The 26,853-nt window shown below is 47.4% G+C and overlaps 1 protein-coding gene across 4 annotated transcripts in view; it reads right to left on the reverse strand.

The window, feature by feature from the left end:
* Window positions 1-7,598: 7,598 nt before the first annotated feature.
* Window positions 7,599-26,853, reverse strand: part of WWC1 (WW and C2 domain containing 1) — a 148,139-nt gene continuing 128,884 nt past the window's right edge. For 2 of the 4 annotated variants that reach the window (XM_081231707.1, XM_081231710.1), the window contains 6 exons: window positions 21,851-21,974; window positions 20,397-20,573; window positions 15,007-15,099; window positions 12,247-12,480; window positions 9,947-10,068; window positions 7,599-8,669 (listed from right to left, as the gene is read on the reverse strand). In XM_081231707.1, the coding sequence (XP_081087833.1) occupies window positions 8,603-8,669; window positions 9,947-10,068; window positions 12,247-12,480; window positions 15,007-15,099; window positions 20,397-20,573; window positions 21,851-21,974 (817 nt within the window). In that variant the 3' untranslated portion in view covers window positions 7,599-8,602. The remainder of the gene's footprint in view (window positions 8,670-9,946; window positions 10,069-12,246; window positions 12,481-15,006; window positions 15,100-20,396; window positions 20,574-21,850; window positions 21,975-26,853) is intronic. The other 2 variants (XM_081231708.1, XM_081231709.1) reach the window with 2 other exon arrangements.

The following is a 26,853-nucleotide window of genomic DNA, read 5'->3' on the forward strand; positions in this document are numbered from 1 at the left end:
GCAACGGGAGAGGCCACAACAGTGAGAGGCCTGCGTACCGCAAAAAAAAAAAAAAAAAAAAAAAAAAGGAACCCAAAATGGAAAAGAAGAAGTTAAATTGTCACTGTTTGCAGATGACATGATACTATATATAGAAAATCCTAAAGATGCTACCAGAAAACTACTAGAGCTCATCAATGAATTTGGTAAAGTTGCAGGTTACAAAATTAATACACAGAAATCTGTTGCATTTCTATACACTAACAATGAAAGATCAGAAAGAGAAATTCAAGAAACAATCCCATTTACCACTGCATCCAAAAGAATAAAATACCTAGGAATAAACCTACATAAGGAGACAAAAGACCTGTACTCTGAAAACTATTAGACGCTGATGAAAGAAATCTAAGACAACAAAACAGTTGGAAAGATATACCATGTTCTTGGATTAGAAGAAGCAATATTGTCAAAATGACTCTACTACCCAAGGTGATCTACAGATTCAATGCAATCCCTATCAAATTAACAATGGCATTTTTCACAGAACTAGAACAAAAAATCTTAGACTTTGTATGGAGACATGTAAGACCCCAAAGAGCCAAAGCAATCTTGAGAAAGAAAAACAGAGCTGGAGGAATCAGGCTCCCTGACTTTAGACTATACTACAAAGTTATAGTCATCAGAACAGTATGGTACTGGTCAAAAATAGAAATATACATCAATGGAACAGGATAGAAAGCCCAGAAATAAACCCATGCACCCATGGTCTATTAATCTACAACAGGGACTTCCCTGCTGGTGCAGTGGTTAAGAATCCGCCTGCCAATGCAGGGGACACGGGTTCAAGCCCTGGTATGGGAGGATCCCACATGCTGCAGAGCAACTAAGCCCGTGTGCCACAACTACTGAGCCTGCGCTCTAGAGCCCTCAAGCCACAGCTACGGAGCCTGAGTGACACAAGTACTGAAGCCCGCGTGCCTAAAGCCTGTGCTCCACAATAAAGAGAAGCTACCTCAGTGAGAAGCCCATGCACTGCAACGAAGAGTGGTCCCTGCTCGCCACAACTAGAGAAAGTCTGCACGCAGCAACGAAGACCCAATGCAGCCAAAAAATAAAAATAAATAAATAAATAAAATAAAATTGAAATTAAAAAAAAATTAATCTACAACAAAGGAGGCAAGACTATACAATGGGGGAAAGACAGTCCCTTCAATAAATGGTGCTGGGAAAACTGGATGGCTACATGTAAAAAATGAAATTAGAACATTCTTTAACACCATACACAAAAATAAGCTCAAAATTAAAGATTAAAGACCTAAATGTGAGACTGGACACTGTAAAACTCTTAGAGGAAAACATAGGCAAAATACTCTCTGACATATACTGCAGCAATGTCTTTTTCAATCCATCTCCCAGAGTAATGGAAATAAAAACAAAAATAAACAAATGGGACCTAATTAAACTCAAAAGCTTTTGCACAACAAAGGAAAACCATAAGCAAAATGAAAAGACAACCCACAGATTGGGAGAAAATATTTGCAAATGATGTGACTGACAAGGGATTAGTCTCCAAAATTTACAAACAGCACATGTGGCTTAATATCATGAAAACAAACAACCCAATGAAAAAATGGGTAGAAGACCTAAATAGACATTTCTCTAAAGAAGACATACAAATGGCCAAGATCACATGAAAAGATGTTAAACATCACTAATTATTAGAGAAATGCAAATCAAAACTACAATGAGATATCACCTCACACCAATCACATGGCTATCATCAAAAAAATCCACAAAAAATAAATGCTGGAGAGGCTGTGGAGAGAAGGGAACCCTCCTACACTTTTGGTGGTAATGTAAACTGGTATACCACTATAGAGAGCAGTATGGAGGTTCCTTTAAAAACTAAAAATAGAACTACTATATGACCCAGCAATCCCACTACTGGGCATATACCCTGAGAAAACCATAATTCAAAAGGACACATGAACCCCAATGTTCACTGCAGCACTGTTTACAATAGCCAAGACATGGAAGCAACCTAAGTGTCCATCGACACAGGAATGGATAAAGAAGATGTAGTACGTATATATACACAATGGAATATTACTCAGCCATTAAAAAGAATGAAATAATGCCATTTACAGTGACATGGATGGACCTAGAGATTGTCATACTGAGTGAAGTAAGTCAGACAGAGAAAGAGAAATATCGTATGATATCACTTATATGTGGAATCTAAAAAGAAATGATATGGGACTTCCCTGGTGGCGCAGTGGTTAAGAATCCGCCTGTCAATGCAGCGGACATGGGTTCCAGCCCTGGCCTGGGAAGATCTCACATGCTGCGGAGCAACTAAGCCTGTGTACCACAACTACTTACCCTGCACTCTAGAGCCCATGAGGCACAACTACTGAGCCCACGTATCACAAACTGCTGAAGCCCGGGCGCCTAGAGCCTGTGCTCCACAGCAAGAGAAGCCACCACAGTGAGAATCCCACGCACCGCAATGAAGAGTAGCCCCCGCTCACCACAACTAGAGAAAAGCCTGCGCGTAGCAACGAAGACCCAACACAGCCAAAAATAAATAAATAAAATTTAAAAGAAATGATACAAGTGAACTTATTTACAAAACAGAAAGAGACTCACAAACTTAGAGAATGAAATTATGGTTACCAGGGGGGACGTGTCAGGGGAAGGGATAGTTAGGGAGTTTGGGACTGACATGTACACACTGCTATATTTAAAATCGATAATCAACAAGGACCTACTGTATAGCACTATTATGTAACAACCTGAATGGGAAAAGAGTTTGAAAAAGAATAGATACATGTAAATGTATAACTGAATCCCTTTGCTGTACACCTGAAACTATCACAACATTGTTAATCAACTATATTCCAAAATAAAATAAAGTTTAAAAAAAACTGAAAAAAAGAGAATGAAATAGCTTACAGACACCTAGAACCATTCTAGATATATTAACTCAATCATTTCTAAATGTGCTTCTATCATCACTACTTTTGCCATTTCTTTGTGCCACTATGTTGATTATGTGATTTTTTTTTTCCCCACCCCATGGGGCTTGTAGGATCTTAGTTCCCCAACCAGGGATTGAACCCAGGCCCTCGGCAGTGAAAGCACAGAGTCCTAACCACTGGACGGCCAGGGAATTCCCGATCTTTTTCTTTAAGTTGATTCACTTTTTTAACTTAAGTATTTGCTAATCCTCACCCTAAGGAGTAGCAGCTGTGAATTCATGGGTTTAATGGCCAAGTTAAAATAAACATATGATTAAAATTATACAAAGTTCACCTAGGTAACCTCTAACATCTTCTGCTACACTTTGCTTTGGGAAACACTGCATGACATCATTGGTTATCAAGACAGCCTGGCCAAAGGGTGGAAAACCACTGGAAATTGCCCGGGTTTGTGTTGTTACTTAGCAGGACTGGAATTAGAACTTTGGTCTTAGACTAATTCATTCACTGAACAATTGTTTGAGGGTCTGCTATCTCTCAGGGACTGCTTTGGCCCCGGGGCTAAAATGGTGCACAAGACATGCATGATGCCTGCCTCTATGCGTCCAATATCCTCATGATCAGAGATTCAAAACCAAAATATCAAATACGTAAATGCAAGCGGTAAAAACTTTTATAAAATTAAGCTTAGGTCATTTTGTTACTTCTGATTAGCTTCATGTATATTTATGGTTGGTTGTAAATATATGACTTACCATGTTCTCCTAAATAAATGTACTCAGTCCCAAGTGCCCTGGGAGAAGCCTTATTAGTGGTGCAGGACAAACTTCTACGTTTAGTTATTCCCAGGAGCATCTAGAATATAACAAGAATATACTTTCTACTAGAATCTAACAACTTCCCTGTCTCTCATTAACAACTTAATTCTTTTCAGTGCCTGTAACGTATATCTCCCGGAGTCTTCACGCCACTTAAAGAAGCCAGCAAACATGCTGAGAAGAAATGACTGAGAGGCACTTTTACAGCTTCACAGGGAGCTTTGATAATGCATTTCTAAAATGTAGGCAGTAGGGCTTCCCTGGTGGCGCAGTGGTTGAGAGTCCGCCTGCCGGTGCAGGGGACACGGGTTCGTGCCCCGGTCCAGGAAGATCCCACGTGCCGTGGAGCGGCTGGGCCCGTGAGCCATGGCCACTGAGCCTGTGCGTCCGGAGGCTGTGCTCTGCAACGGGAGAGGCCACAACAGTGAGAGGCCCGCGTACTGCCAAAAAAAAAAAAAAAAAAAAAATGTAGGCAGTAATTTATCTACAGATACTCTCATATACATGTGAAAGGATGGATGGAAAAGACAGCAATTAGACACTGTAAAAGCAAGAAACTGGCAACAATACAAATGTCCCTCCATTAATTTGTGGTATATCCATGCAGTGGAATACTACATGGTTGTTAAAAAAAGAATGCAATAGCTTACAGATATCTTATTAAGTGAGAAAAGGGATGGTGCAGGACAGTCTGTCTAGCATGCACTTTCAGGTGGAAGAAAAAAGGCTACACATATAAGATTGTTTACGCACTGCCTATCTCTGGAGAGACGTGGGAGAAACTGGTAATACAGGATGTCTTTAGCGAGGGAAGTAGCTGGTAGGGACAGAAATGTGAAGACTTGTCACTGTAGTGAGATGTCTCAAGAGCACACTCTGGGTTTAACCCCACTCTTCCCTGGGCCACTTTCCTCAACTGTAAAATAGGAATGATCAGGAGACTATCTACCTCATAGGGCTGTTGTGAGGATAAATGAGTTAACAATAAGTAAAGCTTTAGAACAGTGCCGAGGCCTATAGCAGTGGAAGGATTTGCTACCATGGCTCTTGAGTGCCCTTTGGACTTTGTGCAGTAGGTAAGTATTAGCCATTAAAATAATAAAACCAACTGCTAGAAGAGAGGACTGATTTCAGGGTAAAAAATCTAACTGTTTCTCCAAAGGACGTAAACACTGTGTGTGTGTGTGTGTGTGTGTGTGTGTATCTCTGTGTGCATGCACATGCACACTAGGAATCCCCATCAGTTCTGCTTCTTTATGTTGTAGGGTGACGTGTGGGTGTGTTTGGGGGTGTGCGCTGAGCCTGATTGGAGAGTCACCTGCATCCTGACACCCCCCCATAGCAGTCTTCAGTACTCTCACCCAGAACCTACCTTACTTCCTGATTTGGAATGACAAAGGAGACAAGATTACACACACCTCTGGGGCAGACTTTTCATCTCGTTCATTCATTCCGCAGGTATTTATGACGGACCCACTCTGCATCAGATCCAACAGAAAGCAAGGCAAGCAAGGTCCCTGCTTTTAAGATCTTATGTCCTAGAGGGAAGAGACAGTCAAGGGGGATATAACAAGATCACTGCAGAGAGGAACAGTGCTCTGAAGCAAACAAAGCAGGTCACTGTGTCACAGAATGACGTGTGGGAGGGTAAGTGGATGGGGTGGTCCAGGGTCAGGGTGGAGAGGCTCTCCAAGGGGGTGAGGATTGAACTGAGATCTGAATAGGGATGAAGAGAGGGCCGTATAGTGGGGAGGATGAAGACACGGTGGAAGAGTGTACCAGGCAGAAGGAACCAGAGGTGAAAAGGCCCTGTGGTGGGGATGGAGAGAAGAAAGGTCAGTGTGGCTGGAACCTGATCAGCAGAGGGACAGTTCACTGGACAGATCTTGCTGGTTAGCTGTCTTGGGAGGCAGGAGGCACAAAGGCTGCCAGTGTGCATACTGCAAAATATTTATAGTCAAAAGGCAACTACCGGCTTTATGAACAGGACAGTCAGACCCACTGAGGTTTACTGAGTGTCTTTTCCCAGACTAGTCTCCTAGTCACCCCTCCGTTCTCCATACCACCATACAGAGAAACCACAGCATTTCATGACTTCATTCTTCAAAACCAAATGTTCAAAGTCCCTTCAAGTAGGACCTCATGTGACGTGGTAACCCCAGGAAACAGAGAGTGGAGCTGAAAGACAACAGAAATTTTGAAGTCCAAAGATACGATCTGCATCCTAGCTCTGGCCATTTATTACCCGAGTGATCTTGAGCAAGTCATCTCACATTTCTGAGCTTTTGTTTCCTGAAGATTCTGGAGAAGACACAAGCACAATTACAGATGGAAGATCCCTTATTTATTCCTCAGTTTCTTGCCAGGCAAGCAACAGGATGTATTGGTGTCTGGCCAGTGAACTGCTTTTCTAGAGGGTTCAATGCCACGGCTGACAGAGGGCCTTCTGCCTTCCACAGAGGTGGTCTGCTGCTTCTCCCAAATGCTCCATCGGCTGAAGCAACACTGAGACACACTTCTCTAGCTGCAGCCTTTCCCACACTCAAGGAGGGCGTTCAGAGCTCTGCTTCGTAGCACTTGCTGCTCTGGGGGTGGGAGGGGCTGACGGTTGTCGGGAAAGCTGAACACGGATGAAGGTGTGACTGAGTGAAAAAAGTCCCATGGTAGGACCTTCAAGTTTTTACTGAGCACTCTTGACTTGGTTCACCGACAGACTACGAATAGAGCAAGGATGCAGCTGACCTCTGGTCCTGGTGGATTCAGACCCCAAAACACCCCTTCCTTCTCCACTTCTTTTATCTGCTCTTCTCTTAGGGTTGGCCCCAGAAGCTGAAACCACGGTCATGATAGCTTTGGGAAGAGAAAATCTAGCCTCCAACCTTCAGGTGGAAAATGCAGGGGGAAAGTTCGGATTGGTCCAGCTGGGGCCCCAGGCCTAGCCTTAGTCTAATCGTGGTGGCCAGTGGGATAGGTCATCTGCCCCACTGCTGCGGCCAGAGCCCTGAACTGGAGGGCAGGGGCAGCAGGGACAGCAGCTGTCTCAGTGCTCTCAGCTGTGCAGGCATTAAGGGCCACAGGAACAGCACAAGACGCAACCCCTGTGCTCTTGGACCTATTACAATTGAGTCAGGGACAACGTTGATACTCATTTAAAGAAACGTCCAAGCCAACCCTCGGCACGTGCGATGGATTTCCACAGAAGGTGACAGAGTGCATCTGACACTCGTGTGTTCAGAGAGGTGAGGCCCCGGGTTGGTGGTGAGGAATTGGACTGGATAGTTAGAGGGAGGCCTGGCTGTCCAAAGACCTGGAAGCCACGTGGGGAATAACGGTGGATTCTACACCACTCCAGGTTCCTTCTACATAAGGAATAATACACAAGGAACAGCCATGTATGGAATGTAGTGAGGAGTTGGGGGAAAGCCCCCGAAGCCTAGAAGGGGGCTGTACTCCCTCCTTACTCCTCCCCCAATGGTCCTCAGTGGCCTGGAGAGGGTCATGTCTATTAGTGTCCCCTGTCTGACTCTCCGGTAGGATGTGGGGTGATACCACTTTGCCTCTGCCTGGTCTTTATTCATATGAAACCAGCTGGTCCCTCAAACTGCAGTATGCGTTAAGACTTACAGTGGGAACGCGGATAAAAGCTGGTCTCTGAGCCATCCTGGTCTGGGGAAGGGTCCAGGAGTCTGTATTTTTAACAAGCTGCCCCAAGTGATTCCGATGTGGCTGGCAGCACAACATATTATAGTGGGTTGGCCCAAAAGTTCGTTCAGGTTTTTCTGTAACATCTTACGGAAAAACCCGAACGAACTTTTGGGCCAACCCAACACTTGGAGGACAACTGCACAGGCTAACTTCAGAGGAAGGAAGAAGGAAGAGATTCTGCTACTTGTTTGTTAACGGCTGACTTCGGATGTCTGCAACAGCCCCAGCTGAGCAGTGATTTTCACTTAAATGAGCAAATGAGCAGAGGAAAGAAAGAAATCATCCCCTGGACTGGGGATGGGTAGGGAGGGAACGACTGGGAAGCAGAGAGTCAAAATCAGGGAAAAACAGATGAAGTGAGGGGGTGGAGGAGAAAAAGAGAGCGAGGACGTTCATTCAGAAAGGCCACTTTATTGATGGAGATAAAACTGAAAGGAGTTCTCCACAGCCCTCCCTCACTCGTTTCAGTGGCTTCACTGGGCATCTGAGGCCAGCGTGGGCAGGCCTGTCACTTGCACAGGATGGGCAGCTCAGCCGGCCCCACGCTGCCTGCTCCGTGTCAGGCGGCCACATAAAAACACATCACAGCTCGTGAAGATTTGTGGGTGCACCTCAGAATCCCCCAAACAGTTCCCGTGCACTTTTTTTTTTTTTTCACTATTGTACAAAATATGTTAAGTAGGAAAGGTCAGCTGTGCTGTGACATCTGCAGGACGTCCTTTGAGGATTACCGTCCCCCAAACATTACTTCTTATTGCAGTGAAACCTCTAGAAGGTAGAGCTGTACAAAAAAAAAAAAAAATCTAAACAATTTAATTTTAAGAAGAGCAGCAACTTAACACTGCTTTAGTTCATTTAAATTTTCTTTCTCAAAAATACATTCCTAAATATACAAACTATACAATCTTGTCATTGTAATGCTGGTTTTTTGTGGGGTTTTTTGTTTTTGTTTTTTTTAATAATAGAACCCAAACTAAAAAAATCTGTTTGTCTTCAAACCGACAAGAGTGCTAGAGGACTCGTGACTCAGTACCTTCATATAACACCACATAAATAAATTTAGCCACAGTCTAGGTTCACAGCCTGGTCAGTGGAACAAAGGAAATACTTTTCTGGCGATTAGACGTCGTCCGCAGAGAGAGTCGGGATATTCAACCGAGGCCGGGTGAAAAATGCCATCTTCTCCCTGTAAAAGAGGCCATCCCTTTAAAGCAGGGTTTTTCAACCCCACTTTATAGGTATAATGGGCAGGATAATTCTTTGTGGTGAGGCTGTCCTGTGTATGTAAGATGTTTAGCAGCATCCCTGGCCTCCACCCACTAGATGCCAGCTGCAAGCTCTCCCACCCCTCCTTCCAGTTCTGACAATCAAAAATGTCCCTAGGGACTTCCTTGGCCGCACAGTGGTTAAGAATCCGCCTGCCGATGCAGGGGACACAGGTTCGATCCCTGGTCCGGGAAGATCCCACATGCCGTGGAGCAACTAAGCCCATGTGCCACAACTACTGAGCTCATGTGCCACAACTACTGAAGCCCGCACGCTCTAGGGCCCGTGTTCCAAGAGAAGCCACCGCAATGAGAAGCCCGCGCACCGCAATGAAGAGCAGTCCCCGCTCGCCACAACTAGAGAAAAGCCCGTGCGCAGCAACGAAGACCCAACCCAGCCAAAAAAAAAAAAAAAAAAAAAAAAGTCCCTAGACATGGCCAAACGTCCCCCAGGGGCCCAAATCATCCCTGATTGAGAACCACTGCTACAGGGGACATTAGCAGGCCCAGCCACCTTCAGTTCCAATCAGAGGCCTCCAGAGACTAAAAGGGCCCTTGGGCCACTTCCACTGTTGGTTTGTTTTAGATTTCCAATTGGTTAGAAATAAGGGATGTCCAAATGTGGTTAGACACATGACAGTATATTTTACATGTTTATATTCCACAAAGGAATGTGTTTTAGCACATACACAAACATGAGTATCTTTTCTGAGAGGACAACACAAGTCTAAATGCAAAGCCCTCTGTGAATGGGAGGCCCAGGCCCAATGACGTGGGGCGCTCTCCTGTGACACGCCTGGGTCCAGGGCGGCAAGAAGGCATCTCCCGGAGATCCCGGCAGGCAGCAGGCAGAGCTAGGGAGGCCCGGCAAGCATCCATCACTCCCAGGCTTATTTATCATTCAGCCAATCCTCTGCCATTACTGGGGATGGACACGCTACGAGGAACGGGTGGAGCAGGCGGCTCATTCATTAAACAAGAGGATCTAACCCATTAGCTCGAGGGGACGGATGAAGACGGCTGAGGCTGAGCATCGCAGGGCTCACAGACTGCCGGGGCGGCTCGGCAGAGGGCGGACATCTGCTACAGAGAGAGCTGGGGCTCCGCGACGGAAGGGAGCGTGGGATGGGGAGCAGCGAGGCTGGGCGGGCGGGGGGCGGAAAGGCAAAGCCGGCCGGCCGGGCGCCCACGCGCTGACCTGAAAGACTGCACTTCTGGGGGCTCCTTACAGCTCTGGCCTCGAAGCCTGTGCACGTCCTTGGCGGCCGACCTCATCATCTTGTCTGTCTGAAGCTCGCCCTTGTGCTCTGCTCGGTCCATCTGGAGGGCAAAGCGAGGTAGTAGAGAGTCCTTAGGGTCTCTAGAAATGGGTCAGCCACGGGGAACTTTCTGGCACAAATAAGGAGTCTGCTGCAGTTAAAAGGTTTGAGGGTCACAGAATAGGCACCCGGACGCTTCCTCTTCCACCACAGGATCCCCTGTATCCCGAACAATGAGGGGAAGGGATCCCATCATCTGTCAGACAGGACAGGTTTTTGGGGCCAGGAACTGAACACCTGTGGGGACCTGTCAGAAGTAAGGAGACAGGGGCTCCCAGGTAAAATGGGTGCTGCCTCTCTAATTCTCAGGGCCACCTAAGAAGGTAAACATTTTAGTTACCTCTGTATTACAGATGAGGAAACTAAGGCTCAGGCGTGTTAAGACATTTCTTTAACGTCAAACCAGTGAGAAACGGTGGAAACCCAATTCCAAGTCATGCAGTTGTGCTCAAGGGCTTTAGGAACGTTACACTCTTCCCTCCTGATACAAACCTATGGAAGCACTTTTGAGAACAAACCAGAGAGCCCTAAAATATCTATGTTCCATATACTTAAAAACATTGCATAAAGACAGAATTTTGGTCAATGAAGCTACCATTTAAATGGTTTTTTAATAGAAGCTCATCATCAGACAGTCACAGATGTACTAGTTTTTTTTTCTATTTAAAAGGTCAGGTTTTCTTAGTTGGTGCTTTCTTAAGGTAGGGCACATATGCACTTGTTTTCTTACCTCTTTTTGCCTTGGCTACTAGGAAGCTCCAAGATAAATGTAATAACAACTACCATTAGATTAGGGATACATTTATTGCCTTCTCTTCCTTAAAACTTGCTCTAATTTTCTATTTTCTCTTAATGCTATTATTATAACTCTATTATAAGTACATTAAGGTATAAGTAATAAATAAGAAAGAAATCAACATTTCTGGAACTTCTGAATTACCAGAGTCAATTTGAAGCTCCCACATTTGTCCAGACCTAAGAAGCCCAGTACCACCTCCCTGCTCTAAGATATCGTCACCCGCATTGAGAGCTGGAATTTTAGCTAATGGCTCTCCCAACAATCCAGGCAGGCACCCTGTGTACGGTGCTCTTGCACTGCTTGGCTGTGTACGGAGAAAACTAGCAAAAGCCTAACGTTTCTGCCGTGGACCGCAATCCTGGCAGGTATTATAGAAATTGAGTCGAAGGTGGCCTCTGTGTGTTGATCCTATGGTATTTATTTCTTCACCATAGTCCGGGATCTCAAAAGCCCACTGGTGCCAAAGTCAAATTTTTACCCATCCAACTGTTTAAAATGAAGCTCAAATAAGAAGAGTTTTTAGCTGTTTAGAACCTGCCTATTTTGCATACCCCCTAAAGCTGTACCCAACATCTGCCAGTCATAGATAAGATAAACCCCAGGGTTATAAGAGACCCCAAACTGCTGCTGCTTTGGTGTTCTCCAACCCAGAGACTCCTCATGGTGCTCTGAATGACATCATCTAGAAGCCTAGGCCCCCTTTCCAACCCCCTTTCCCCTGCCCTCCTCTTCTCTAGGTAGTGGTCCCAGAACAGCTGCCTTTGGGGGTGGGTGGGCATTGTCATGCAGTGAGGGACTTCCCCCAGATGCAAAGTTGTGAAAGCAGCAGCCACTCAAATTAAACTCATTGTGAGCTCTGGCCATTCTGCGGTTATATCTTCTTCCCTGAGCAACTGCTGAAATCCCTCAAACGCACTACACTAGGGCAGGGACGCGAGCAGGCCTGTATTCCCAGGCATCTCCCTCAGGACAAAGTCCCGCCAGGAGCCGCTCCTTTCCCATTTTGGAAACACCTGCTCTGCGGGACCGCATGGGCAGCCACTGGGGGCAGGTCAGCGTTCTGTATTTACTCTGTTCAAGCGTGTGCCCCAGCGTAGATTAGGTACCCAACATGTTTGATGAAGGACCACCTGGAGGAATAAACGTGTAAACAATAAGCTCTTGCACACATAAACACGGGAATGCAGCAAAAGGACCTGGCAGCCAGGTAAAGAGTTAATAAAGTTTGCTGGGCAGAGGGATTCCTGGATCTCTTTGCTGTTGGGCGTGAGGGGACCTGGGAACACTCCAAGGGCGTCACAGGGCTGCAGGACCCGTTCGAAGGTCCGGCCGGCCTCCCTGGCAGCAGTGCGCCCTCTGTGCGGGCGGAGCGCCACTCACCCGCTTCTCCAACATCCTCAGCAGCAGGCGGAAGCGCGAGTCCTCCCGCAACCACGGTGGAAGCTCTTTCTCCCCGTGGCTCTTGGCCTGTTCCAGCTGCTCCTTGAGCTCCTTCAGCACCGAGATCTCCTGAGTCAGCTGGCTGTGCCAGGTCCTGGTCGCCTGCAGGTCCAACTCAAGGTCCAGTGAGGTGCGTGGTAGGCGCTCAGCACGCAGGGATTTGACAGACGAAGGCTACGGAGGTGGGGATGGTTTTTGACCCGTTATTACAGGGCCGGGTCCAGTAAGCCCACACGACCCCCTGGTCTGAACCTCAGACACCCTCCCTCTTTCGTTCATCCGCGGGCTTCCGTTCCTTCAAAAATGGGGCTCGCCCTCCCCCTGGAGCCCGTCTTGATGTTTTCCATGTCTACTGCTCGTATTATTGAGCATTTTTATGTCCCAGACACGGTGCTAGGCGCTTTACTTCTGTTACCTCAGTTCATTTTCACAACCCTGTGAGGTCCTGACCGTTACCATATGCACAGATGAGGAGGCTCCCAGAGGTTAAATCACACAGATTATAAGCAGTAAAGCGGAGATTCCACCCCAGGCGCTGGCTCCAGAACCTACCCACTCACTCCCTACACGGCGCTGCTTTCCCTACTCACAGTGTCCTCAACATTTACCCCCTCCTTTACTGGATTCTTGTCACTATCCTGCTCTAAAGCTGTTTCCTCAATGCAGGTCTGTTCCCCATGCATTGACTTTGTGGTCCGGTAATGAACATCTATTGTTTCTGCCTGTCCAGCTTCCACTTCTCTAGTCTTATAGTAATAGCATCCTCATCTTCCCTTGGGGATCCACTCATCTGCCATAGTCAATCCATCTGTTTCACATGGGGGGCTTCAGGGATAGGAATGTGACCTGAACCTGGCCAATCAGAATCTCAGTGATTGCTTCAGGGGTGAGCACGTTATCCAAGCCCAGGCAGTACCACTCAATTCTGGCACTTTTGCTGAGCTACTGGGAAAAAAGGCAATGTCTTTACACAGAGGCCGCTGAGCCAGCAAGATATAAACCTAGAAATGATCATGGTCGTCTTCACCAGCATATGGGGTAGCCCTGTTTAAGCCCTCTGGAGAGAGCAGTGCCATGAGAGGGCGACTGAAGCTTGATGACATTGGTTCAGCTCCTGGATCAATCCATGCCTGAAGTCAGCCCAACATCCTAGAGTTTTCCATTAAATGAGCTAATACATTCCCTTTTTCACTTTCAAGCTATATTTGAGTTGAGTTCTTCAATTATCTGTATGTAAAAGATCTTGATTAACTATAATCATTAACTCTCCTCCTATCAGAAAACACTAATCATTAAAAAAGAATAAATGACTGTGGGAGATGGAGTTCTAAGATGGCTCCCAAGATTCCTACCTCCTAACATACAAGCCCTGTGTAATCCCCTCCTCTTCAGTGTGGGTGGGACCTGTGAATATGATGGGCTATCACTCCTATGATTAGGTAACTGCAGGGAGTGAGTTGTAGGATGTGCAGGGGGAGCAGGCGGGAGCTTCTGCAGCTGCAGCATCATTTCTCCAGGAGTGGATCCCGGAACACCTGCTCCAGGATCCTCCGAGGAGCTTATTAAAATGCGGTTTCCAGGGCCCCACCCCAGCTGCCTGGATGAGACAGTCTGGGAGTGTGGTCTCAGAATCTGCATCATCAACAAGCTCCCAAGGAGACTTGGTACTCCAGGGACTGCAACACCAGCCAGCCACAGTAAACGGGGTGGGGCTGGGGTGAGACATGCCTGTCACTTAAGGCCATGTCCACGTTCTCCGGCAGCCAGCACTCTCTCCTTTCCGGGTGCGCCTCTTCTGCACTGCCTTCCTTCTCCTGCTCTCTCTAGTCCTTTCTGGAGACTGGGGCGGGGCGGGGGGGGGGGACAGGCACAGGACCACTCTCCGTGCGGGCTGTCAGCAGCCGCCCCTGCGTGGGGCTGTCAGCACGCTCTCCTTTCTCTGCACTTTCTCTTTCCCTTTGCTCTCTCTGCTTCTCTTCCTGACATTCTGGCTCCTGGGTTTCTTCTAGTTCTGCAAACTCGCCAGAACTGCTGTCGAGCCTGCGTTGAAAGGCCAAAGTGCGGAGAGCCACACTGCACCTCCTGCAGCCCTGAATGGTTGGTGAAAGTCACTGTTGGGAGTTGGGCCATTGTCTAAGACGGCCCCATCCTGACCCCTCAGCCAAGTCTCCGTTAAGGAGAGGTCAGATTGCTCTGCGGGGACAGCTTGTGGCCTCTTCCCTGCGCGTTTGCAGCTGGACTGAGAGAAGCCCATGGCGGGCGGGGGGCGCCCAGCTTCTCCGCCAGCAGGGAGGCTGTCAGGACCTGCAACTGCCCAGTCAGCTAGACGACACACACCGAACAGAGTCCTGCCTGAGGCAGGCTCCCATCGGTGGCTGTGACGTCTTGGGTTGATTAGTTCTTAGTGACTCTGATTTCTACCCAAGAAAACAAAGCCAAGTATGCACACTCCTGATCTAACCCTATTGGTCATAATAACGATGCTACATTGACCCTCTGGCACTTTCCCCAGTGCCTACCCAGGCCTTACAGTTCATCACCTTCCATTTGCAAATATCCCCATGCTTGTGAGAGCGACTTTCTTGCAACCAGTGGCTGAGGAGAAACGGTCAGACGTCAGGGGATGTGTGTGCCGGACACACGGCTCGGGGAAAAGAGGGAGGAGCAGGTGGACACACAGCTCCGAGGTGATCATCTTACCCGCTTCATCCTGACACTGCGCCGCTCCAAGGAATTTCGAACAAAAGGTGGCTTCTTGGACAGGGTGGAGCTGTCACTGTCACTTCGGTTCAGCTGCCAGAGAAAAGGCGTGGGAAGCTCATGCAGGTCTAAGTGCATGCGGAAAGCGCACTGAGTGTGTCCTCAATGAGGCACACCCCTACGTGCCAGCCATGCGACATCTCATGTAACCCTTCCAACAACCCATGGGGGAGGAGACGGAGGGTTAGGGGTTACCGAGTTTGCTCAAGGTTGCAGAGCTGGTACCAGCAGGGCGGGGTTGACACTCGACAGTGTGACTCCAGGATCTACTGACCTCCTGACGTCCTACGCTAAGGCCTATTTGTATCAACTCTTCCCTGTTGCCCCGAGAGCCGCTTTCATGGCTGAAATGGAGCCCCTGTCAAGAATGACATATACATAAAAAAAGCAGCCCACAGGCAAAGCCTTGGGGACCACATCCCTGGAGAAGATAGGCCAGACACGCTCTGTGAGGGCTGTGCTGATCACAGCTCTCCCCTGCTCAGAATCCTTCAGTCACTTAGTGATATGGACTGTCCCCAGAGGGCTAAGGTTCCTCATCCATAGCCAGAGATCAGGGCTACGGTCAAGGAAGATGCTTTTCCACTGACAGTGTGTGTCCCCAGTGGGAGGACCGGAGAGGGGGGTGAGGATGGTAGCACATCCCAGGATGTGTGAGGCGGGGGCTTCTCTCCGGAGTCGTATTTTCAAGTCACTGGGATCGCCACAGGCTGATGCTACAGAGTCTGTTTATTCTGGCAGCTGGCAGCTCACTGCTGCAGGTCTCTTCTGAGAAGCTGTCCACATCGTCATTTTCGTGGTTATTAATAATTATTAGTGATAATGATATTAATAGTCCTGCTACGTTGATGAAATAGCTACTACACTAGGCAGGGGCTCAACCAGAATGAGAAATAGGCAACAGTAACCATGACGGCCACATGGACGGAGCCCCTACTATGTGCCATGGGCTTTACTGACAGTTTCATTTAATCTTCAAACAATCCTAACTGAGGGAACTGAGGCCTGGAGACATTAACACACTTTTATAAGTCATGCAGTAAGCATTTCATTCATATACAGTGAAATGTTCTGGTAAGCATCAGAACAAGAGTTCAAGGTCCCGTCTGTTTGACTCCAAGGCATGTCCTCTTCTGGCCCCCAGGATGAATGTAGGGCTCGGAGATGAAATGAACATACAGACAGAGGGGTGGACCATCCTGACTGGGGTGAATTCATACACATAGACAGGCTGGATATCATAGTAGAAGGGGAATTTATCCTACATTGTTTCAATCCATAGGTGACACTTACAGAATATGTGTCATACCAACTAGAATATGTGTCAGGACAATTGATGCTTAAGTCGTAGCTGTTTTTTTTTGTTGTTGTTTTTGTTTGTTTTAGTATTTATTTATTTATTTGGTTGCACCAGGTCTTAGCTGCAGCAGGCAGGCTCCTTAGTTGCAGCACGTGGGCTCCTCAGTGGCGGCAGGCGGGCTCCTTAGTTGCAGCTCGCCAGCTCCTTCATGGCGGCACGCAGGCTCCTTACTTGCGGCACGCATGTGGAATCTAGTTCCCCGATGAGGGATTGAACCCAGGTCCCCTGCATTGGGAGCACAGAATCTCATCCACTGCGCCACCAGAGAAATCCCGAGTCGTAGGTGTTTATGTGCTAAAGACCATGTTATAAAACAAGCGATGAAAGCTACATTAAGTCCTTGAATTTAACTTTTTCTTAAAGATGTTGTAATGCATTTGATCTCAGACATGGTACAGAATATCGTTCCCTTGTTGTTATTTCCATCTGATGGCTAGGGAAATTGAGGAGCAGAGAGGTGAAATAACTGGCAGTCAGAGGGAGCTACAGGGAAATGAGAATTTTGGAAGGACTGTATCCTTCAGGTCAAAGTGAGCCAACCAACACATGTGCCAGCACTGCTGATAAATATGCAGGTGTTAAAGACACAGGGGTTGGGGAGAGCTGTGGGGAGTATAAGATACCGTCTCTACCCCTCACGGATTTAAAGTCCAGTGGGGGTCCCAAGGCCAGGAAACTCACCAGGTGACACAGGCCATGCTGAGGACCAAAGAAGGGAGACACCCAGCAGAGGGTACTTGATGCGCAGATGTGTGGCATCAGGCCAGAAGGGATTGCTTGTATTCAGAACAAAGTGCCCTGACTTTCTGCATATATGAAATGGGATTAATACAACATGCCTTGCAGGGCTGTTTGTGACATTAGATGACACAGGAAAATAGGGGTCTTTTGCGGGGAGGGGAGGGGGTGCTAATCTAATTACCATCCTCTTATGACTCTTGGTGGGAGACGAAGCCCACTTTCCACGAATGAAGCAGACAGTACCAGCGTCTTGCTTTCATGGCCTCCCGCAGCGGTAGGAGTCTGGCGGGGGAATCAGTGCTGAACCCCAGAGGCAGTGGCACAGCCAGCTGGGACCACGTTCCACAGCATCACGTGGGGTGTCCTCCCCTGACTGCCTTTGTGGTATGATTTTGGCTGTAGTCTGGCCCGCCTTGTTCCTCCCTGATTTCTGAAGTTGGTTCTACAGCTTTCCGATGAATATGTGAACTACTCAATTTCCTTTCCAAACATTTTTTCCCCGCGTACACTGCCCACAGTCTGTTTCTATTGCTTGCTATGAAGAACTCTGACCAGTACAGGACTTGGTACTGAGGAGTGGGGTGCTAGAAACCACAGACCGGGAGACAGGGAGCTGGCTGTGTACTGGAGGTAGGATGGGGGGGGCACAGCACAGGCACCAATATTCCCTGTTGGGAATTTGAGAATGCTCATTCTGTGGGTGAAAACCAGAGGGATATATATACTCGTTACCTGTTGTATCCTGAGAGACAGACCGCACGCCTATAGAGTTTTAAGGGAAATGATAGGGAAAAAATTCAGGATGTTGTACCATTGGCTACTTCTTGTAGCCTTAAGTAAGAATCTACAAGAAACCGATAAGCTTGGGCTCAAGTGCAGTCAGAAAACAAAGAAGGAAAAATATACGGCTTTGCTAAGAAAGATGCCTTTTTTTTTTTTTTTTTTCCCTTTTTTTGGCCACACCCCATGGCATGTGGGATCTTAGTTCCCTGACCAGGGACTGAACCCATGCCTCCTGCATTGGAGGAGGACTTAACCACTGGACTGCCGGGGAAGTCCCAGAAAGGTTGTTTCTGCCTGTGGCAGGTGATCCATGCAGACTAGGAATTTTTTAATCTGCAGTCCTGCAGGGTTGAAAACTGGTCCAGATAATAAAATATGGGAAGGGCCCAGCATAGTGCTAGGCATGCTAAAGCTGCGTAATAAATGGGACTGGAGCTCTTTGTTATTCAAGGATGCCAATCCTGAAAAGGCCACCTAAGGCGAATCCATTTACACAGGAGACCAGAGTTTTATTGTAAATATTGGGGAAAAAAGTTTGAGTTTTTAGTTGGAAAAGAGAAGCACTTTTCAGAAGTTACATTTCATATCTTCCATTTGACAAAATTACAACTGCATTCTAAATCCTGATGACAAAGGATGAATCAAACACTCATTTCTTTTGGTGATGTTTCCAACAAGTGACATTCTTCACTTTGTGTTTGATTTCCACTGCACGTTCATAAAGTCGGGAATTTTGCCAGAAACAGATTATCCATTACCCTAAGGGCTTTTCTAAGTCCTTCAAGTTATCCACATTTGAAACATGGATTGGATTTTCCTCTTCTTCAGCTGTGTGCTCACTTAACTGCAAGATTCTTCACTTGTGATTCACGAATTCCCTCACGTTAAAATCACATTCAGGGCTTCCCTGGTGGCGCAGTGGTTGAGAGTCCGCCTGCCGATGCAGGGGACACGGGTTCATGCCCCGGTCCAGGAAGATCCCACGTGCCGCGGAGCGGCTGGGCCCGTGAGCCATGGCCGCTGAGCCTGCGCGTCCGGAGCCTGTGCTCCGCAACGGGAGAGGCCATAACAGTGAGAGGCCCGCGTACCGCCAAAAAAAAAAAAAAAAAAAATCACATTCAGTGACTGCAGGAAACCCTGTACCTTTCGCAAGATACGCAGCTACGTTGCAGGTGCTCACATTGTCTTTTCAGATGCTTACAAGCTCAAATATTAGCTAGACAATTGACACAGATGGAAGAGGTTTACGTTATTTCTGGGAGGTATTACAGGGAATGTTTTGGGGGGACTAATTTGAAAAGTAGCCAGTAAATTAGTGAAATTGTCATGTTATGAAAAAATCACCTTCCCTACTCAAGCTTATAACTGGAGGCCTTGGATACTGAATATCAGATATTGAACCCCCCATATCCCCTCCCCCTCCCCAATAACAATAGGCAGGTGGGCGGCAGGTTGACAAGGTGGGGCAGGTTCTATGGGCCTTTCCTGCGACAACTTATTGGCACACTAGGCAGGAAGGTTCTGTTTATGCTTCTGGTTATTGCTCGTTGGTTCTTCGCGGTAGGAGGTAAGGAAGGCAGGAGGTAAGTAAGGATGTTGACATGTCATTTGAGTGTCAGGAACAGGGTCTTGGTTTTGTAGCCCCAGAAAGCAGCATGACCCCTCAGACGGGGTAGGCTAATTAGATAGCAAGGCAAAGGGATCAGGGGGCCAAGCCTACTGCACGGCTTCTAAATCCAGCGGGGCCCGCAAGAGCAGGTCGGCAAGTGAAATAGGTTCAACGGGGCCAGGTGGAGGCCCCAGTGAACTTGAAAGCCCTGCCCCTCCACCCCTCCAAGCGCAGTGGCCCTCACTGCTCAGATCCAGCCAGTTGTGTCTGTGACAGAATGTGTAGCCCATGGGGACAGACAGTCCCTTTTTTTCCCAAGAGAAACTAGAATTTTATTTGAAACCTCTTCATTTTTTAAAAATTTCAATTGAATTTCCTAAGTTTTCATTGTTAGCAAAAAGTTCGATTAAAAAAACCCCTAGACCCATGACTGAGTAATAACAGGTCTGTTGCTATTTTGTAACCTCAGGCTGCAGGCTGCAATTGCCCTGGAAGGGGAGGAACTGCCCGCCCATCAGCGATGGTGAGGGTCAGCCTGATCTCAGCAAGGGGTGTGGCAGGGCAGGGCGTAAACAAGGAGGAGGGGGGAGTTGGCTGGAATTATAAAATCACTGGCCCTGTGTTGGTTATGGAGGCTTTCCCAGGCCCTAGCTAATTCAATCCTTAGAGCAAGCCCATAGCGTCGGTCTGTTAACATTATGAGGAAACAGGCTCCGACGGGGACGCAAGGTGAGCGTGATGGGAACTTGCACCCAGAGCTGTGTGAGAACCAGGGCTCTCGGCTACTGGGAGAGAAGCAGGTGCTCTGGGGGAGGAAAGCGCCACGTGGTTGCTTACCCGGCACACGTACTGGCTCTGGGGGCCCGGGGAGAAGGTCTTGGAGCGGATGATGGTGCTCCCTCGAAGAAATGGCCCTGGAGATGGCGCACCCACCCGGCGGTCCTTGGGCCGCACCACGGTGGGAGATGGGGCCGGGGTCTCCGTGTTGGTCTCCGTGTTGGTCTCTTTGTCCACCTGAGGAAGAGGTCACAACTGTGAGGCCACCGGTATCCGCAGAGTCTCGGGCACCTTCCACAGCTGCTCCCCACCCCTGTCACCTTGCCTCTGGCTCTCAGTCACAGCCAGGGGCTTCCGCGGCCCCAGCCCAGCCAGGACAGTGCCCAAGGCCCTGAGTACTGGCCCCCAGTCCTCCCTGACACCTGTGGGCTGGGGCTAGTGGGAAGTGTTCAGTCCCCTAACAAGCTCACGTAAGCAGTAGAGGTACCTCACCCACCCAAGTCCCGGACTTCACACCCTCAAGACCAACTGTGTTTTAACAAAGCCGTAGCCAAGGCCCCCATGACCCCAGCCAAGAACTGCAGATGTTTTCATGGAGTTATGGAGGCAACTAGCAGACCTCATTTAAACTAGGTGATCAGGTTCTCTATTGTCCTTTCACAGTCGTTACCGGCAGAGGTAGATAAGAACACCCAAATGAAAGGCCTGGATTCACCAAAACAGGGCCTTCATGTGATTTTGGGAAAGGCACCCCCTTTGGCTGGAGAAACTATGGAAGGACTTGCCCTCGGTGCGGGGCAGTCAGAAGGCAGGCCCAGGTTCTCCTCTCACACGCCTGTTGCATCCCACTCCCAGGGGTCAGGCACCTTTGTGCAGTGCACAACCTGCCTCTCCAGCCCCATGTGCCCGGCTCAGACACAATGGGGCGCTCTCCTTCCAGGAGTCCTGCAGGTCAAAGAACGTGGAGATCTCTTTGGAGCGTGAAGCCTGTTATATCATGTAACCCTAGTGCAGCAGGGAAGCAGGAGGCGAAGGGAACTTGACTAGAACCTCTTTCCTACTGCACTTTGGGCAGACCCAAATGGAGAAATCCAGTCACTCAAAATCTTAGAACCCACCTGCCAGGTTGGTATTACTGTGTCCATTTTAGAGATGAGGAAACCAAGGCTGGAGAGGGATGAAGTCATCTGCCTAAGGCTACACAGCTAGGAAGGAGCAGAGCTAGAATTTGAACCCAGACCCACCTGCCTGCAAAGACTGAGGTCTGCCCAGAAAACCGGGAACTGCAGAGGGCAGCAGAGATGAGGGGATGAGTCAACGTCTCCTGGCTTCCTGACCCCAATTCCAGGCAGGGACACGCCTGCACAACCTTCTGCAGGTTATCCCACTCGGAAGGCCTGTCCGCGGATGCTGGAGCATGAGACTTAGCCCCGAGCCTCTTCTGATTGCCCAGGTTCAAGGATTGAGGGCTATTTCCCCAAGACAACCCTTCCCATGCCCCCAGCCCTCCCTACCTTTAGCGCTGGGCACTCATCCATATCGTGTGAGGCTTTCTCAGCAAAGACGTCCTCTTCCTCTTCCCCCTCTTCCTCCTCCTCAGCTGCTGACTCGTTCTCGCGGGTCCCCTCCTCGCACGTCCTGCGATGACAAGGCACTTTGATTACCCACAGCACCTACTTTCATCTGTTCACCTGCCATTGAAGTGCATCCAGGGCAGGGCTTCCAGGCATTTTCAGGATTGAGGACACTTTTAAAAAAAATCAATTTTAGTGAGGTATCTTTTACATATAACAAAATGCATTTCATGTATAGTTTGATGAGTTTTGACCAATATATTCCCCTGTGTAACCAATACCACACTCAAGATAAAGAATGTTCCATTACCTTGAAAGGTTCCCTTGTACCCTTTCCCAGTTAAACTCTCCCCAGCCCCAGCCCACCACTGATCAGCTTTCTGTCACTAAAGATTCAATCTGATTTTTCTTGCATTTCACAGAAATGGAATCAGACAGTATATGCTCTTTTGTCTCTGGCTTCATTCTCTCAGCATCATGTTTCTGAGATTCATCCATATTGGTGCATAGTATCAATAGTTCACTCCTTCTTATTGTTGAGTCATCTTCCATTGGATGGATAGACTACACTTTGTTCATCAGGTGATAAACATCTGGATTGTTTCCATTTCTTAGAAATTATGAATAAAGCTTCTATAGACATTCACCTACAAGTCTGTGTAGAAATAGGATTTCATTCCTCCTGGACGTTGTATTAGTTTGCTAGGGCTGCCATAACACAATACCACAGACTGGGTGGCTTTAACAACAGAAATTTATTTCCCACAGTTCTGGAGGCTTAAAGTCCAAGATCAAGGTGTGGGCAGGTTTGGTTTCCTCTGAGGGCTCCCTCTGTGACTTGTAGATGGCCATCTTCATGCCGTGTCCTCAGGTGGTCTTCCCTCTGTATGTGTGTCCCTGGTATCTCTCTGTGTGTCCAAATTTCTTCTTCTTCTAAGAACAGTCACAATGGATTAGGGCCCACCCTAACTTTAACAGCCTTGTGTTAACTGAATCAGCTCTTTAAAGACCCTGTCCTCAAAAACAGTCATTCTCTGGTACTGGGGTCAGAGCCTTGAATATCTGAATTTTGGGGAGACACAATTCAGACTATTACAGATATATATATACATACCTAGGAGTAGAACTGCTGGGTCAGACAGTAAGTATAAGTGATTAAATGTTTTTCCCATGTGGTTATACCATTTTATGTTCCCACAGTAATATTATGAGAATTCTGGTTCCTCACCTATACTTGGTATTATTAATCTTTAAATTTAGTCCTTCAACTGAGTGAGTAAGTACTCATATCTCGTTCTGGTTTTAATTTTCACTTTCCTGTTGAGAATATTTTCCTGCATTTATTGACCATTCATATTTTCTTTTGCAAGGTGTCTGTTAGAATTTTTAGCCCATTTAAAAATTGGGCTGTCTTTTTATTACAGAGTTGTAAGAGTTCATTATATATTCTAGATAGGAATCCTTTGCAGATATTTTCTCCAAGTCTCTGGCTTGCCTTTTCCTCTTCTAAATGGTGTCTTCCAAAGAACAGAAGCTTTTGATTGTGACAAAGTCCAGTTTATCAGTTTTTCTCTTTAATGGTTTGTGCTTTTTATGCTGTACCTAAGAAGTCTTTGCAAAGAGTTTCTCTGGTAGTTTCTTTTAAAAGTTTTATAGTTTCAGCTTTTATGTTTAGCCCTATGATCCACTGCAGATTAATTTTTGTGCATGGTACTCAAAATTTATTTTCTTCTATATGGATAGGCAATGGGGTGGCTGTACCATTTGTTGAGGAGACTTTATTTTTGGTGATATTCTTCATAATTATCCTTTCTCCTTGGACTCCAGGGTTGGAAGGAGTTGGTGTGACAAATGGACGGAATTTGTTAATTAGTAATTTATCTCCATTCCCATCTTTACTTTTCAAAGACATAATAACTGCCAGGCTTCTGATCAGCATGAGGCAGTATTACCATACTGAGCTGGAGGAATTCCAGCCAAAAGCAGAGAATTTGACACCTAGTTAGCTGGCTCAGTGAGACTGTGGATAAACATAAAATCTCCCTTAGGATTTTCCCAACAGGGAGAACAGATCTTGGCTCTCCATCCCCAGCCCTGTGATGAAAACCTCCCTTGCACTTAGAATGGGGACTTATCGCTATGGAGGGGCTTCTCCCTGCTGGCCTTTTTTTTTTTTTTTTTTAAATTTGGTTGCACCGGCTGTTAGTTGTGGCAGGTGGGCTCCTTAGTTGCAGCCCACAGGCTCCTTTGTTGCAGCACGTGGGCTCCTTAACTGCAGCTCCAGGGCTCCTCAGTTGTAGCTCGCCGGGTCCTTCGTTGCGGCATGCAGGCTGCTTAGTTGTGGCACGCGAGTGGGATCTAGTTCCCTGAACAGGGATCGAACCCGGGCCCCCGGCATTGGGAGTGGGGAGTCTCATCCACTGCACCACCAGGGAAGTCCCCCCCAGCCACCTTGATCTACTCATAAAAGAGCCATTAAACGTGAGTGCTCACAGGGAGCACCTTGGTGAGGATTGTATAGATGCCACATCATTAACCAGCATTGACTGAGGGCTTAATGAACTGCAGGTGCTTCGCGGAGGTCTCACAACCACACTGAAAGACACTCTTGTCTCCGTTTTACAGATTCAAAAGCGGAGGATCAGAGAGTGGGTAGGCCTTGTCCAGTGTCACAGGCCACTCAGTGGTGCAGCCAGGTTTCCAATCCACGTTTGTTCAGTTCCACGAAGCGCTCAACCACTAGGGAAGTCTCTTCTTTGTGACTAAGAAGCTGATTTAAGTATTTTCCAGGAAGGAAAAAAAAAACAAAACCCTCAACTGTAAAGAGAAAAATAATTAGTCACATCTTTGCACCCTTTGGAAAAGTGGCCAAAAGTAAATAAATAAAAAATTTTAAATATATATCTGATAATACGAAGTGAGGGTTTGGGAAGAAGGCATATCCCTGTGGGGAGTGTTAATTGGAGCAGCCAGTTTATACTCTGAAGTCAATTTAGCAGCATCTGCTAAAACAAAACATGTACATATTTTTGATTAAATACTCGTCAATTATATTGTATCAGAGAGGATGTAGCTTTAGGGGTACTCTCAGTCACTGCTGGTGGAGCATTTACTAGGACAATCTTACTTGAGAATGATCCTGCAGTGCCTGGTAAAATATAAAACACACATGCCCTGGGACTCAGCTAGGCCACTTCTCAACCTCTGTCCTAGACAAACACACACAAGTCCCCGGGGAGGTAAATCCAAGGGTTTTCACTCTAGCATTGTTTGTGATTATATTCTTCTATATTTTCTAATCCTCTAAGAGTTTTGTTTTGCTTGTGGATCTTAAAAAAAAGATCGAGTCTTCTGATTATATGCACTAAAGAAACCTAAACAAATAAAAGGAGGGAGTAACAATGGCACCCTCCTTTGGGCCTTGGGTGCCGAGGGGGAAGGAGAGGAGATGAGAACTGAGGGCCAGTCTCTGGAACCCTCCACTCCAGAGCTGAGCGGGCACAGCAGAGCTAGTTAACATTCCAGGACCAAAAGAAGCCTCCAGTCTGGGGGGAGGGGGCTGCAGATGGATTTACCCCAGTATAGCAGCTCTGGGATTCCCAGCCCCCTTTGTAAGTCAGTGTCTGGGGAAGTTTGAATGGCAAGGGGTGGGGAGAGAGGGGGCCACAAAGGGAGAGAGAACAGAAGGTGGTTGCTAGGAGATGGCGTGAAAAGTCTCAACAGAAGCTTGGAATTTGGCGGAAACCACTGATCTCGTGCCAGGGTTTTGGAAGACAGGTCCTGGGCCTATTTCCGGCATCAGACCTTTGCAGTGTGCCAGAGAGAAGGAGAGAGAGGGAGAGAGAGGGAAGAGGGAGGGAAAAAGACAGGAGAAAGAGAAAGGCAGGGGGGATGGAGGGAGGGAGGAGGGAAGGAGGGGGAGGGGAGGAGGAGGGGAGAGAGAGAAGGAGGTGGGGAGGGAGGGAAAGGGAAGGAAGCAGGGAGACACAGATGGAGTGGGACAGAGAAGGAAAGAGAGAAACTGAGACCATTCAGAGAGAATCCTAAAACGTACGAACATACAAAAATTCAGGAACCTTGTCCTATTCTTTATCCCATGGAGGAAGAGAAGAGGAAGAGAGGGGCCAGCCTGTGGGCCAAATCCAGCCCACTGCCTGTTTTTGGACAGTGCAAGGTCCAAGCTATGAATGGTTTTTATATTTTTAAATGGCTGAAAAACACAATCGAAAAGAGAGGAAATTTCATGGTGTGTGCAAATGATGTGAAATTCAAATTTCAGTGTCTGTCAATGAAGCTTCAATGACAGAATCCCAGTGGTTGGTGTAGGTACCGTCTATGGCTGCTTTCACACGATGATGGCGGAGTTGAGTGGATATAACAGAGTCCGTATGGCCCCCAAAGCAGACATTTTCTATCTGGCCCCTTCCAGAAAACACCTGCTCACCCCTGGAGTAAAAGATACTAAGGAAAGACTTCATGTGAGACCAAACATATAATCTAGGGCTGTAACAGAAGAGTCACCGTGTGCTTCCTGTGAGTAAGGGTCTGTGTTAAGTGCTCAGCATGCATAATTTTTTGAGTCTACAAAATTCCCCATGTGTAGTGGCTATTTCTTAAATCTATATTTCACAGATAGGGAAACCAGGGTTAGAGCCTGGTTCTCAGCCCAGGCTTCACCTCAGAATTACCCAGGAAGTTTTTAAACTTACTGATGCTCAGGCCCCACCCAGCCCTAGAATCCCACAGGGAGTTGGACGAGTGAGACTCCAACTTCACATCTGTCTGGATTCAGAGCACATGCACTTAAGTACAACTACACACACTTCCTCCAGATGGCAAGGTTCCTAGGCTGTGCTCATTTCCAGCTGGTAGTTACCCGTGCCGCTCCTCGACTGACTGCTAAGAATCTCTGCTGTTTCTGGCGTGTCTCCTACGAGCTTTCT

The sequence above is a fragment of the Mesoplodon bidens genome, assembly GCF_964165515.1.
Source record: "Mesoplodon bidens genome assembly, chromosome: 4".
In the NCBI taxonomy this organism is placed as follows: domain Eukaryota; kingdom Metazoa; phylum Chordata; class Mammalia; order Artiodactyla; family Ziphiidae; genus Mesoplodon; species Mesoplodon bidens.